The sequence below is a fragment of the Cervus elaphus genome, chromosome 9, assembly GCF_910594005.1.
Source record: "Cervus elaphus chromosome 9, mCerEla1.1, whole genome shotgun sequence".
NCBI lineage: Eukaryota > Metazoa > Chordata > Mammalia > Artiodactyla > Cervidae > Cervus > Cervus elaphus.
The window spans coordinates 40427550-40442867 of NC_057823.1; the positions used below are offsets into that span (position 1 = coordinate 40427550).

At 56.7% G+C, this 15318-nt stretch overlaps 1 protein-coding gene and 1 non-coding gene across 3 annotated transcripts; both read left to right on the forward strand.

The window, feature by feature from the left end:
* The first annotated feature begins 234 nt into the window (after nt 1-234).
* On the forward strand, nt 235-14143 carry RGS14 (regulator of G protein signaling 14). 2 transcript variants are annotated; one of them, XM_043912379.1, is made up of 15 exons: nt 235-430; nt 7627-7648; nt 7837-8015; nt 8358-8450; nt 8539-8682; nt 9043-9186; nt 9303-9405; nt 9755-9867; nt 10309-10512; nt 12213-12289; nt 12528-12654; nt 12732-12813; nt 12913-12959; nt 13038-13152; nt 13438-14143. In XM_043912379.1, the coding sequence occupies exons 1-15, from the start codon at nt 386-388 to the stop codon at nt 13638-13640; spliced, it is 1698 nt and encodes a 565-aa protein (XP_043768314.1). In that variant the 5' UTR covers nt 235-385; the 3' UTR covers nt 13641-14143. The 2 variants fall into 2 exon arrangements, with proteins under 2 accessions (XP_043768314.1, XP_043768315.1); XM_043912380.1 differs by lacking the exon at nt 7837-8015 and having other exon boundaries at nt 241-430.
* Nucleotides 4393-4499, forward strand: LOC122701097. The gene has a single exon (XR_006342946.1). It is a non-coding gene; the product is annotated as a U6 spliceosomal RNA (small nuclear RNA).
* Nucleotides 14144-15318: the final 1175 nt, after the last annotated feature.

The window sequence follows — 15318 nt, forward strand, 5'->3', positions numbered from 1 at the left end:
TCACTGGGCACACAGAGGCCTCTGCTGTGTGTTGGTGCCTGCGTGGGGCACTGCCAAGGGTGCGTTGGCGGCATGTGTGTGTGCGCGTGAATGTGTGCGCGCGCCTGCGTGTGTATGTGTGTGTGTGTGTGTGTGTGTGTGTGTGTGTAGGAAGAAACATTCGCTCTCTTAGACCTTGCTTCTTTCTGTGGTTCGGTTTCTATAGAGACACTTCCTGTGGCAGAGAAAAGAGGTAGTGAGCTGGTGTTTCAGGATGTGAGGGCCCGCAGGAGCAGACCTGGGTTCTCTCTGTCATCTGCCCGTCATCGTGCAAGCTCTGGCCGGAGCTGCCCGCAGTCCCCATGGTGGGCGCCCCCCGCGGCGGGGACCCGTGAAGAGCAGCGGCATGCCAGGGAAGCCCAAGCACCTGGGTGTCCCCAACGGACGCATGGTGAGTGCGGGCTCTGGGCCAGGCCCACGGGGAGGGGGTAGGCACACCCAGGGTGGAGCCCAACAGGCACACCCGGCAAGGCTGGGCTAGAGAAGTTGTGGACAGACAGCAGCAGGTGGTGGAACCTGCTGCCCTCACTCCAGGACCTTCCAGATGGCTCTGATGGGGACCTGGGGCCACCTTGGGGATGGGAGTGCAGGAGAACAGCCGGAGGCTTCTGGCCCAGTCCCCGCTGCTCTCTCACCTGCTACTTAGGCACCATCTGGGGCTGCCGGCTTCGAAGGGGAGCAGGCAGACTTGGCATGCCCTTTGCCCCCTGTAGACCCCCATGGGGACCTGAACCCCCGTACCTCACTTAGCCTCAGCCCCCTCCCTCACCTGGTATCCTGATGCCCACGATCAGGTGAGGGGCAGCTCCTACGGGGTCACCACCCTCACCGAGACCTGCTCCAGAGGCTTCCTGCCACAGCTAGCAGTCCTTGGGCAGCCTGGGGTGGGTCAGCAGGATCATGCTAGGTCCCTGCAACTCCTGTCTGTTCTACTCCTGGGCTGCTAGGAAGGCTGGGGGGGGAGCTGAGCCCTGGGATGGCCCTGGCTGTTGCCACTGCCCCACCCCTTAAATCCTCTGGTGGCTTGGCGTCCAGGTTAGAGATGCCCTTGGAGAGACAGCTTCTTTATTCATTCAGCAGATGGGACAGGCTCTCTTCTCGTCTCTTCCCCTGGACACCAGCCCACTTGGCAGAGACCCTGCTCCTCCTAAAAACTCCAAAAAGTCCAGACAGTGCCCTAGTCTCTGACCCAGCCCCAGCCTAGTACTGTCCACAGAGACCTGGGTTCTCATCTCAGCTCTGTTGTCCCTGACTAGGGACTGACCCTCAGTTCCCTCCACTTGAGATGATTAAGTGGAATAATGAATCTGAGGTCCTTGACCCACTGGGGAGTCTCCATTAAATGTCAGCACAATGCCCCCCTCATTTTCAGCCCCTCTTCAAGGATCTCCTGCCTCACCAAGAAGCTGAGCCACTCCCCACCCCTACTCCTACTAATTCCCAAGACCCATCTCCACACCTCTTCCTCCAGGATCTCTTTGTTGGGCAGGAGAGAGGCAAACCCCTCCAGGCTGGCCCAGTCCCCCACCTCACTATCTACCATCAACCTAACTTTGAAAGTTTGAGCATGCAGGGGCCTCGCACTCCCTGGAGGCATGGGGCTTGGGTCATGCCTCCTAGGGCATCCACGCCAAGGAGGAACATGACCACTCCCACGCCCACCCCAGAGGTAGCTGACTTGATGCTTCTGAGCCCAGAATTGCAGGGCAGCTGGGGGGCTGAGACACCCAGCTTCTGCCCATCGCATGTCAACCCAGAGCTTCTTTAAGTCCATGGACACCCCAGCTCCTCTCAGAAACTTTCACACTCAGGTTTATCTTTGCCCTTCCCCAACTCCATCCTGAATCTCTGTGCTACCTCTTGGCATCCTGAGGGTCACAGATCAGCCATTCACTGGCCCTCAGGCAGGCTTCTGCAGCCATGCTCAGCTGAAATGGAGAGGGACAGGCAGGCATCAGATTCAGATATCCACAGATGTGGTCCAGCTGTCAGCCTCCTTCCATGAGTTATCTCCTGAGGGAGGCTCAGAGGAGGACATGATGTGCTAAAGGCAGCTGGCAGGTAGAGGGACCTGCCTGTGAACCTGGCCGATCTGACTCGATGCCAGGACTCCTCCGCCTCCCAGAATTGCCTGGTTCGTCCTCCCCTACCTCCCCCTGCCGCCACCCCCACCTGTCATTCCCTGCTGAGGCAGCTTCAATTGTCAGCCTCATCTTTCTGCCACTCAGCTTGTCAGGCGCTTGCAATGCAACCTGTCACTTAGAGATGGCTCCCAGCCCCCTCCCAGAGAGGCCTTCACACAGTCCCAGCTGCTGCTTCATTTGTTCACTCACACATTCATTCAACAACCCCTCCTTCGGGCCTGCTCAGTGCTGGCCCTGTCCCAGGCATCAGGACCCAGGCCCACTGCCCGAGCCCCTGCCTTCAAACAGCTCCTGGTCTGGCAAAGCACAGAAGGCACGAGCAGAAATGCTGGGATAAAATGCAGGCTTGGGTAAGAGCGTGGGTCAGGAAGAGAGAAAGCTTGAGGAGGACCTGGGAGGGAGAACCAACTTTTCTAGTCGCCTCATGCATTGTTGGTGCGGAAGGTGTCCTGAAAGGATGTGCCAGCCAGAGCGGGGAGTAGCTTGGGGAAATGCCTAGACTCGGGGAAACAGGATGTGGGCACACGGACCAGGCCTAGGGGCTGGTGAGCCTAAAGCCTGGAGTTGCTGAGTCTTGTCACTCTCAGAGCATCCAGTTAGTCTTCCTGCTGGGGAAGACCTGCAAGGCAGAGCCCACTGCACCTTGGAATCCAGCTCAGGGCTAGGGGTCAGCTCCACTGGGCTGACTCAGGCTGCAGAGCTGGGCAGCCGTGGGTCTTCCCAGAGAGGACCTTGGGGCCTAGTCACCCCAAGCCAGGATGAAATGAGATGCTGGTATAGAGGGCCTGGTTCAGAAGTTGCTCAGTAAATCAGCCTTCCTTTTGAAGTCTGACCGCCTCCAGAGGGCAGAGTTCATCCAGGAGCCCCTGAGCTGTTTACCCCAATCAACCTTGCCCAACTACACCCCAGGGGCTGATCTCATCTCCCTGGTACGTCTCCTGTGCACGCAGGGAGGAAACTCTATGGAGGTGAGACCTCAGGCTCCCGAGGCAGGCACACTGGGGCCCTAATTTCAACTCGGGTGCTCCCTGGCTGTGTAGTTTCTTTGGGTTTCATCTGTAAAACGGAAGCCATAACACCTACCACCCCAGGTGAGGATGGAGGGAGAACGTGGCTGTGTGCTGTTGCTGTCGGAGAGGGCATAGGAAACATCGGGCCACTCTCACCTGGGTATTCTCAGACACCAGTGACTCCCCCAGCGCCCATTTCCAAGGAAAAAGCTATGGCAAACAAGCCACATCATGGGTCAGGGGCGCCACTGGCCACCACACCCTTCCTCATCCCTTCTTCCCCTTTTCTCCCATTCACTCACCACTTCTCCTCAGGCAGGCCAGGGTGGGGCAAGGCCAGCCTGGCTCAGCACAACTTCCCCAGGCCCAGGAGCCTGGACAGGTCAGAGCCCTGAGTAGCAGCAGCAGCCACTCTCCTCGCTGCACGCCCACCACATCCCTTCCTGGAAACCCCGGAGGATGCGAGTGCTGAGCCTCAGACTACCCTGGGGGAAACTGAGGCCCAGAGAAGGGAAGTGCCTTGCCCTGGAATGGTGGATCTGGAATTGGACTCCGTCCCCACTCCCTGCCACCTCCTGTCTCAGCCCCAGCTCTATGGGGTTAACATCTAGTGGGGCAAGAGAAGGCCAGGAAGAACTGCAGGCCACAGAGATGGGGGCTCCGGAGCCACAGCATCCCTGATGGAGGGGTGCCAGTGCCTCCTGCAATGGCAGAGGAGGGCTATGTGGGCCCCCATGGCTGCTCGGGAGCATTTGGGCTAGTGCTCCTTATGGAGGGCGTTCAGGCCAATTCTCTCCTGTAGCACAGGCCTGCCTTCCAGGAGCTACAGGATGGAAGAGGAGCGGTCCAGACATAAACAGGCAGCGTGCATTGGACAGGGGGTCAGGGCAGCTGGTGTTTAGGGATAACCGATGTCAACAGGCAGAGACTGGAGGGCGGTAGGGCAGCGGGAGCAGGAGCAGATACCAGGCAGAGGAAACAGCAAAGCAGGAAGCAGGAGTGTGAAGGGGTGTGGGGAAAATAAAAGTCTGATAAAGCAGAGGGTGGAGGTGAGGGGGAGGCCATGGGGGAGGCTGAAGAGGTTCATTAGTCAGGCCCGGGGCAGAGCTTCAGCTGTAACCCAGCAACTGCTCTGCCTCCCAGATGGAGTGGGACCAGAAGAGGACCTGGGAGCCAGCCCCATCTAAAGACACAGTCCAGTGCTCGCTTCGGCAGCACATATACTAAAATTGGAACGATACAGAGAAGATTAGCCTGGCCCCTGCACAAAGATGACACGCAAATTCGTGAAGCGTTCCATATTTAGAAAAATAAATAAATAAAGACACAGTCCATCCAACTTTCAGCTTGGATGTGTAAGCCAGCCCAGGCCCCTCTAGGCTGGGGTCCTAGGGTCCTGGCTTGCCCATGAGCATCCTGCTACTCCACCCCCAAACCAGGGGAGAGTGCAGTGGAGAGCGCTGAGCAAGGGAGAGGCTGAGTCCAGGTTGGAGGGCGGGCCAGAGAGAGGCTGGTGGATGTTGGGTGTGGGAGGAGGGAGGGCCAGATGGCCACTGTGGACGAGGAGGGGAAAGTCAGGATGGTTCCTGGAGACCTGACTTGGTGGCCAAGGCTGGAAACAGCCACAGAGCAGCCTGGGGAGGAAGAACTCGGGGCAGGCAGGTGTCCACGAGGGTGCGAGTCTGTGCTAAGTCGTTTCAGTTGGGTCTGACTCTTTGCTGTCCTATGGACTGTAGCCCACCAGGCTCCTCTGTCTATGGGATTCTCCAGGCAAGAACATTGGAGTGGGTTGCCATGCCCTCCTCTAGGGGATCTTCCCCATCCAGGGATCGAACCCGTGTCTCTTAGGTCTCCTGCACTGGTAGGCGATTTCTTTACCACTAGTGCCACCTGGGAAGCCCTGCCCATGAGGGCAGCTGCCAGGAAAGGGAAAGAACAGCTGGAAGGAATCTTGAGCTTCAGCTTGTCCATTTCACACACCCCAGGAGTTTGTCCCGCAGCCCCAGGGGAGAAATCTGATGAAGCTGTCAGATGGGAGAGTGCAGAGGCAGCTGGGCGAAGGCTAGGGTGGCCAGGCGAGGGCACCTGGCTTGGTTCTACGCCCAGCTTCCCTCTACACAAACTTTCCTTCCTCCTCAGCAACGTCTTATCCCCACACTCCAGCTTGGAGACAGGCTCAGGGAGGGGCCAAAGTGGTAAAGCTAGAAGAGGACAGGGCTAGGATTTGAATCTGGGTCCAACAGACCTAGTACCGGGCTTTTCCCTCTGCAGCAGGGCTTGGCAAAGCTGAAAGTTGAAGCAGGGTCAGACACCAATACTAGTGCAACAACAATGATAGTTATGTTCCTTGAACATTTACCACATGCCAGGTGGTACTCTGAGTTCTCTCTGTGTATATTTAATTTCTTTAATTACAGCAAGCCTTTGAAGTCAGGACCATTATTTGCCCAGTCTGGTGGCACCAGTGGTAAAGAACCTGCCTGTCCCAGAGGAGATATAAGACAGGAGGATTCAATCCCTGGGTCGGGAAGATCCTCTGGAGGAGGGCATGACAACCCACTCCAGTATTCTTGCCTGGAGAGTCCCGTGGACAGAGGAGCCTGGCAGGCCACAGTCCATAGGGTCGCACAGAGTCGGACGTTGACTGAAGCGACTTAGCACGTACAGAGGGAGAATGTGAGGCACAGAGAGATGAAGTATCCTGTCCAAGGTCACAGAGCACAAACTCGAACTCAGGTTGTCTGGGACCTGCTTCTGTAAGTAACAGAAATGCATCAGACTGGCCCCAGAGTCCTCTGAGGAGAGTGTGAACTCCTTCTAGAGGAACCAGTTGTTGCTGAGGAACAGCCAGGGTTGCCATGCTGGGAAGAAGCTCAGGGTAGCTAGGGCAGAAACTGGGGTTTCATGTAAAATGCCTGACTTTTAAATGTGGGAAACCCCTTTAAAGTTAAAAAAAGAACATTCTGATATTAATAACATCCTACCTGTTTGCAGGCCAGCTCTGGCCCACAGATGTGTGACCCGGGTGCTCCCAGGTACAAGTGGGGGACAAAGAGGGAGATTCCAGCCAGGAGGGCAGGGGGAGGCTTCCTGGGGAGGAGACATCTGCAGAGGTGTTTCCAGTAGGGAGGGAGTGAAGGGGCAGGTGGTGGAAGCTCCTGTGACAGGACCTGGTGAAAATGCAGCAGGGCCGATGGAGGAAGGAACCAGGGATTAGTCAAACCCCGGTGACGGGAAGAAAACCAGACGCAGAGAAGCTGGTTCCCTGCCCTGCATTGGTGGTGGCAGGAAGTGGCTTCCATTTGGGACTGGCTGAGCTGGAGGGGCTTATGGGGCATTCGGGTGGAGATGTCAGCAGGAAGTTGGCTATATGTGTATTTGAAGCTGGGGAGATGTGGGAGGGAGAAAGGGCCCAGAACAGAGTCAGAGAAGGGTAAAGGCCACCTTGCATGTATAGATAATGAGGAAGCTGGAGGAGCTGCTAGGAAGGTAGGAAGACCAAGGGAAACCACTGCAAGAGTCATTTTGAAAGGAGGGTTTTTCTGTTTCACTAATGGCTGGGATTCCCAGAGAAGTCAGAATTGTGCACCCGGGGTGGAGAGTGAGGGAGGGGGCACAGAGGATGGGATTGACCTCTGTAGCTACTCACGGTGAGGTTCATAACTAGCCACATCAACATTGCCTGGGATTTGTTAGAAATGGAGAGCCTTGGGGGATTCCCTGGTGGCTCAGATGGTAGAAATGGAGAGCCTGAAGCTCCAGAGGTGCCCCTCCATCATTCTAATGCACACTAAAATTTGAGAACCACTGCTCTCTACTATAAAATAGAACCCCATGCCCTGCCCAAGGTAGGGTATTTCCAAGAAGAAACAGTTACAATAAGGAGATCATCAGTTACACAGGTAATCTCTCCTTTCTCAAAGAAAACAGCAAACATCCATATATCACTTGCCACATGCTGGCCACTGTTGTAGATGCTGGGAATATATTAAGCTGATTTGACCCTCAATGGCAGGGACAGGAAGTAAGTCACTATTATTTTCATCCCCCCTCACTTACAGATGGAGACAAACAAGTAGCTTGCCCAAAGTCACACAGCTAGGAAGTAACAGAAGCAAGATTCAAACTTTATGCTCCTACCCACCATGCTCAACACCCAGGCTCACCCAGTGGGAGCTAGGGGTCAACCATGAGTGACTGGAGGGTACCTGGCATAAGTCCTAGCACACAAAGTGGTTGGCACGTGATGGAAGGGGAGCCCAGGGCAGCCTGAGCAAAACCCTGAGCAAGCAGTGACCTGGCTGAGGATGCCCAGCGTGGCCCTCCAGGCAGATGAGAACACAGCTTTTCAGTCCCAGGGGCTGGGCCTCAAACTGTCCCTTGAGAATCCACCTGGGGCTCTCCTCTGACTTTCTGCCTTGGGTTTCTTGTAGGTTCTGGCTGTCTCCGATGGAGGTAAGTGAGAAAGTGTATAGAGAAAGCCTGGCTGGAGTTGGGGGTAGGGGTTAAGGGGGTGTATTTGGAGAAAGGGTGGGGATACCCCTGCCATTTGCTGTCTTTCCAGGGAAAGTACCTGAGATGGGATTGGGCCAGGGGCTGGGGAAGGCCGCAAGGCTCACCTGCACTTGTCCATCCCCCTGCAGAGCTGAGCAGCACGACTGGGCCCCAGGGCCAGGGCGAGGGCCGAGGCAGCTCCCTCAGCATCCACAGCCTCCCCAGTGGCCCCAGCAGCCCCTTCCCCACCGAGGAGCAGCCTGTGGCCAGCTGGGGCCTGTCCTTCGAGCGGCTGCTACAGGACCCACTGGGCCTGGCTTACTTCACTGTAAGCCCTGGGGTGGGATAGGGAGGGCGGATGGCAGTGGCCACCATGGGGGGAAGGGCGGGGGGTGGGGCATGGGAGAGGGCATGGCTAGAGTTTCAGGCTGGCCAGATTTGGACTCCTCTGTCGGCTTCCTCATCCAGCCTTTTTTTGGCACTCATTGCTCTTCTCCCAACTGGGAAGTTTCCTTCTCTCTGCCTCTTTTTCCTCTCTGTGCCTCTGGATCTGATCCCATCTGTCTGTCTGGCTTGGCCTCTGGGCCCTCTTTCTATCCCAATCTCTTTGACCACATCTCCTGACTAGGCCTCTGGGTCTCCACCTGCCTCTCCTTCTCCCCACCCCCAGGAGTTCCTGAAGAAGGAGTTCAGTGCTGAGAATGTGACTTTCTGGAAGGCCTGCGAGCGCTTCCAGCAGATCCCGGCCAGCGACACCCAGCAGGTGCGGAGAAGGGGGAGCTGAGGCTGCGAGAGATGGGACCAAGCCCTGAGCCACGCCCCTGACCTTCTCCTGTCCATCCCTGCCCCAGTTAGCTCAGGAGGCCCGCAACATCTACCAGGAGTTCCTGTCCAGCCAGGCGCTGAGCCCCGTGAACATCGACCGGCAGGCCTGGCTCGGCGAGGAGGTGCTGGCAGAGCCGCGACCGGACATGTTCCGCGCCCAGCAGCTTCAGGTGATTGGTCCCAGGGGGCGGGGCCTGGGTAAGGGGCGTCGCCTCTGCAGAGGGCTGGGCGGAGCAGAGGCGGGGGCAGATCCAGGGGCGGAGCCTGAGCGGCAGAGATGGTGGGGGTGGGGTGGGGAAGAGAGCAGATCTGGATGCTGGCATTCGGCTAAAGGTAGGGGCAGGGCGTGGGTCAGAGGGAAGACGAGAATCTACTGTAAAGGAAGGGCTGAGGGGCGGCGCCTGGGGCAAGGAGGGGCTCGCGGCTTGCCCCCGAAGTTGGCGATTCAACCAAGCCCGAGGGCCGGGTCTGGAACCCTGGCGGCTCGCTGAGTGCTCCCCGCAGCTCACCGCCCGGCGCCGCCTCCGCAGATCTTCAACTTGATGAAGTTCGACAGCTATGCGCGCTTCGTCAAATCCCCTCTGTACCGCGAGTGCCTCCTGGCGGAGGCCGAGGGTCGTCCTCTGCGGGAACCTGGCTCCTGGCGCCCCGGCAGCCCAGACACCACGAGAAAGGTGAGCACGGGGGGTTGTGGGGGGCGGTGTCTCGGTGCAGATCTGCGGGGGGCGCCCACGGTCGGCCTGCGGGCTGGCGCCCCGCGCAGTGCCAGTGCCTTGCGTGTGTCTTGCAGAAGCCGAAGCTGAAGCCCGGGAAGTCGCTGCCGCTGGGCGTTGAGGAGCTGGGGCAGCTGCCACCTGCTGAGGGCCGCCAGCTCCGCAAGTCCTTCCGCAGGGGTGAGGGCAGAAGCGGGCCGCAGAAATAGCGAGGGCAGGAATCTGGGCAAGTCTGGAGAACAAACATTCCCTTCCTCCTACTGGTCCCGCAGTTTAAGTCAGTGAAAATCGAAATGCAGGGCCCTCTGGACCCCCCACCCCCACCCCGCTACGTTCCCCTGGTGGTTCGGTTCCCACGCTAGAGCCCAGAAGTTTGGGGAGCCCCTGTCAGTAGAGAAGCCTCCCAGAACCCAAACTCCGTTAGACCCCTGCAAAAGGGCTCCAACAGGGTCTGCTCGGGTGCGGAGAAGGCTCAGCAGAGGGTTGAGGAGAGGGGGCCTGTCCTCCTCTCAGTCTTTCTCTCCTCTAGAACTAGCCGGCGGGACGGCCAACTCAGCCTTGCGCCGTGAGTCCCAGGGATCGCTCAATTCCTCCGCCAGTCTGGACCTGGGCTACCTTGCCTTTGCCAGCAGCAAATCTGAGGTAAGCCAACTGCTAGGGGAGACTAGGTGTGGACCCAGGTCACTGACTCTTACCCCTTTGAGTGGCCACCATCATTCTCCGTCACCAGCCCCACTTCATCCCCTACTTGATCCATGTGGCCAACATCTCAGCCTCCTTACTTTCTTCCTGTCCTCACTGCATTGGGCCCCATGCATATTAGGGGTGAACTCTTCAGCCTGTGTGTGCATGTGTGGGTGACCAGGTGTATACAGCGTGTGTGTAGCAGTCGGTGGGTAGACCAGTCCCTCGGGTGCCCATAGGCTTGGGTGAGCATACATGTATTCCCATAGGAGGATGCATCCTGCCTGCCTGCAAGTGTGCCCTTGGGCACGTGTGTGCCCCAGTGAGCTCACCTGTGTACCTGTCTTTGTGTCCTTGCATGTGTACACATCACTTCCCTTGACATCTGCTCTGGATCAGAGCCACCGAAAGAGCCTTGGGAGCTCAGAAGGTGAGAATGAAAGCCGACCAGGGAAGTACTGCTGCGTATACCTGCCTGATGGCACAGCCTCCTTGGCCCTGGCCCGACCCGGCCTCACCATCCGTGACATGCTGGCAGGCATCTGTGAAAAACGAGGCCTCTCTCTACCTGACATCAAGGTCTACCTGGTGGGCAATGAGCAGGTGTGAATCTGGCCTGGTCTCCAACTCTAAATCCCTTCCTGATCCTGAACTGCCCCCCCGCCCCCATTCCTGTCTCTGCTCAGCCGTGACCCAACACCAGTTCCATTTTTAACTTTAACCCCATCTCCCATCCCTATCCCCTTCCTGACTCCAGCCCTCGCTACAACTTTCAGCCCCATGCCCAACTTCAAATCAATCCAGCACCAACTCCTCACTCAAATTCAGGTATCTACTCTTACCCCACAAAAATCCTGGCCCCATCCCATTCCCATCCTGGTTTCTAGCTTCGTCCATATCCAGAGACTATGATAGTCTCTGGGAGCAAGAGTGGGGGAAAACCACTGCTGGAGCTGGGTTTTTCCTTGTCACCCCCAGACTTCAGATTGTCCATTCCTGAAATGGCCATTTGGAGACCCCTCACTTCCTCCAGGAAAGTCCAACTTCATCCAACCTATGAAAAATTTTCCTTTTGGTACAAACTAGCATAGCTTTAAACTTAAACTAAACCATCCAGTAAGGGGGAATCTAGGAAGGATGCTATATCCCAGGGAGAACTGTCAGAATATCATTCACCCAGTAGACAGTCCTAAGGCCCTGCCAGGTGAGTGAGCAGAGGGACCCAGGGTCTTCCAGGTCCAAAGGCTGGAGGTGAGCCAGGCAGAATGTGATCAGGGAGGAGGAGTTGACCCTCCAGAGTGTTTCTGGGGCAAGGTAGGCATTTCTGGGTGGTCCCAGGAGGCTTCAGGGAAGAGGTGGTGGTTGATGAGGATGAGTTCTCCTGGCAGAGCTGTGGGGGGAGGACATTAGGGCATAGGGGGATCTAAGAAGTGCTGGGTACATTAAGAGGCCTGGGGCACAGGAGTGTGAGGGCCACAGTGGGAGAAACTCTGCCCATCTCTTGGCCACCCAGGCAGCCTCCACAACCCAGATGTGTTCTCATATCTGCTAAATATAACTTCCCCACCCACACTCCACCTGTCCCTGCAGACAGCACAGGCCTATTCCCTGGGAGAGGCTGCCTCCCAGCCCTGGGCTGGTGCAGGTCGCCAGGTGGTGATCACTACCACTACTTTTATGTACCTACTGTGTGTCAGGCACTGTGTAAGATACTTCACACCCTTCTGGCCTCACAGGTGTCTTGGAGGGACAAGCTCTTTTTTTGCAGTGAGGAAACAAGAAGTGTCCTTAGTAGGTGGGAATGGAGAGAAATGGACAAGTGTAAAAAAATAAGGACAAGGCCTGGGTGGCTGACCAAAGGTGGGTGGTGAGGGAGGAAATGTGTCCAGCTGGCCTGGTTAAGTTTCACATGCCTGAGGGACAAAGGGCAGCTGTCCAGGGGGCAGATCCTCACCTGGCTCAGGAAAAGGTAGTTTTTTCCAGCCCTTAAGCCGACCCTTTTTACCAAGCAGCCCCATTACTAGTTCCTGCTTACCTCACCTCCATTTTCCCCATAACTCTGCTCCTTTTCCAAGTCTTTCCAGCATTCTTGCCACCCTTCTCCTTGGTCTGGGCCATTCTAGGCTCTGATCCAGCCTGGTCTCTTACTCTGTCCGCATCTCTGTGGCTCACCCGACCATCAGCCCTTCCCTCTGACCCTTAGGAAGCCTCCAGAGTGGTCATGGAAGGACGTGAAGATGACCTGGGGTGGAGGGAGGGGGAAGGAGAAGGAATTCTGAGACTCTGCCCCTCTGCGTCTGCAGAAGGCCCTAGTCCTGGATCAGGACTGCACCGTGCTGGCAGACCAGGAAGTGCGGCTGGAGAACAGAATCACCCTCGAGTAAGTGTCTGTCACCGCAGCCCAGGTCCCAGCACTCACTGGGGTCCCAGTTTAGTTCGGGCTGCTGTTGTCCTTCTAAGTCCGGCCCCTGTACTAACCCGCCCCCTAGGCTGAGGCCCCACCTCCCATCGGTCCCACCCCAGTTCAGGCTCCGCCCCCTCTCGGGCCAGTCCGTGGGGGGTTGGGGGAGAGGCGCGGCGGGCTCTCCACCCTTCCGCAGCTCTAGGGTCCCGCGCAGGCTCGAGGTGTCGGCGCTGGAGCGCCTGGTGCGGATCTCGGCCAAGCCCACCAAGCGGCTGCAGGAGGCGCTGCAGCCCATCCTGACAAAGCACGGCCTGAGCCCGCATCAGGTGGCGCTGCGCCTGGTAAGCCGCCGGGCCGAGGGACCCGGGCGGAGCGGGGCGGGCTGCTGGTCCCGCGGGCTACTGACCTGTCCCTTCAGCCAGGCGAGAAGCAGCCGCTGGATCTGGAGAAGCTAGTGAGTTCGGTGGCCTCCCAGAGATTGGTTTTGGACACTCTCCCAGGTAAGGGATGTTGGCCCCATGGCTTGGTCCCCCAGAATACCTCTGGCCCAAGAGGTCCAGGCAGGAGACAAACAGGAATGGTGGCGCTCTCTGCTGCAGGTGTGAAGATCCCTGAGGCTGGCGACGTACCCCCCTGCCACAGCCAGGTGAGCCAGGGTCAGGGTGCCCTCCTTTGCCCATCAGTCTCCCCTCCTGGTTATGGCTTCAACCCCACGTTCTTGCAGGGTGGACCGCCTAGAATCCAGGACAAGGCCACCAACCTCCCTCCACCGTCCCTGAACTCACTGGCCCAAGTGCCCAGTAGTATCACTGGAAAGCGGCAGACCTGTGACATTGAAGGTACGTTGGGAGCAGTGGCGGCTAGGGACCAGAATGGTTGAGGACTATTGAGGGTTGGTTGGTAGCCTCAGAGAGCCTTGAGCTGAGGCAGGGGCCTGGATGTCACTGAGGTTGGAACAGGGTCCCCTGGAATTGAGGAATCAGAAAGGCCAGGATGGGGGCAGGGAGGGAGCGTTAGTGCTGGGTTTAGGGAGACTGTGGCCATAGTAAGGGCAGTGGGTCTGTGGTGGGCCAGCATAGGTAGGTCTGCATCCACGGGCCCCTTGACTCTGCCACCACTCCCAGGCCTGGTGGAGCTGCTGAACCGAGTGCAGAGCTGTGGAGCCCATGACCAGAGGGGCCTTCTGCGCAAAGAGGACCTAGTGCTTCCAGAATTTCTGCAGCTGCCTGCCCAAGGACCCAACTCCCAGCAGCCTCCACCCCAAGTGGAATCAGCAGCCCAGCCCAAGGGGAGCGCCTCGGACTCCACTGTCCACTCTGCCCTCTGACAGCTACCCAACAGTCCAGGCTGGCTGCATGGCACCTGGCGGGCCAAGCATGCCATGGGCCCGCTCTGCATGCCCTGTCTGTGCCGTGAGTGTCCCTGGCCCCTTCCTGCCACGGGCAGGCCCGCAGGAAGAGGTGGGAGGGGCAGAGAGGAGACTCAGAGGAGTGACACCCCACAGCTGGTACCTCTTGGTCCCTTAACGGGCTTGCTCATCCAGCCCTCGCTGCCAGGCCACCAGGGGGAGGTGGGCCTAGCCCCCAGTGCAGGTGTGCCCAGCGCGGAGGGGAGGCATTGGCAGTGCCAGCCTCCCCACCGTGTGCCAGGCCTCAGCAGGGAGCAGGAGGAGGGGCTGGCCCCTCTTCCAGTAGATGGTCTGAGTAAGGCCTGGGGGTGCAGGCAGGCAGCCCCTCCCTCTACCCAGAGACTTGGACTGTGCGGTTGGCTTGGGGCGGCTGGGTTTGTCCTGGATGTATGATATTGTTATTATAATAATTATTATTCTGCCATGAGGTGTCTTCCTTGTGTGCCAGTCTACACTGTGCGCCGCCCCCACCCAAAAATTGCATTGCCTTTGTCACTAAGGTCAGTGCCAGGAAGTTCTTGGGGGCCTCAGGATGTACCCTCTGACTTCCTGTTGTCAGAGCCTCTCTTCCTGATTGCATGGGAGTATAGGGTATGAGTGTGAGAGAGAGACAGAGACAGCCAGAGAGAGGGAGGAAGGGACAGAGGAAGTGGGGGAGGGAGGAAGGGGAGAAGAGGGGGAAGGGAAGGGAGGCTAGACCCCTCTGGGGAGCTGTGCCTCTGCTGGTGTCCTTGTGCTGTTCCTAGGTCTCTGAATCTGAGTACAGTGTCTGGTCACTCAACTCCTTTTCTAGTGGAAACTGAACATGTCTCTGTAGACATGGCACTGGGCTCCTTTGGATTCCTTGAAGGCCTCAGGGAGGACACTGGCTGTTGTGGCAAGGGCAGGTTCTGGCCCTACCTGCTTTGGCTGTTTGGTTTTCCCTCTCTCCAGGCAGCCAGGGAAGCCCAGAGCCCACCCAGGAGGAGAAGCAACGATCTCTTTTAACATTCTGTGATTCTTTTGGGGAGAGACACACTCTTGTTTAATTGAAGTATGGTTGATTGATAACATTATATTAGTTTCAGGTCTACAGCAAAGTGATTCCGTTTTAAGTTTAACTGAGGTATGGCAAACATACAGAAGAGAAGTCACAACTATATAACTTGAATTATCATGAAGAGAACACAAACCAGAAGTGATTCCGTTTTGTTTTGTTTTGTTTTGTTTTCAGCTTATGAGATAAATTATGAGAATGGGATTAACAGGTACAAGCTGCTTAAGATAGATAAGCAACAAAGATTTACTATATAACACAGAGAACTATATTCAAATCTTATAATAATATATGATGGAGAATAATCTGAGATTGATTGTTATATATTTATCTTGTATACAGCCAAGTTCTCTTATTAATTCTGGGTGGGGTGGTTTTTATTCGTTTTCGTTTTTAACTAGATCCTCTTAGGGTTTTATAGATATTCAATATCATCTGCAAATGAGGGGAATCATGTCTCTTTTTTCCACTGGCACACTTTAATTTTACTTTTTATTAAAGCAATTTCAAATTTGTAAAAAGTTGCAAAAATAAAAATAGTACAAGGAGCATCCATATACC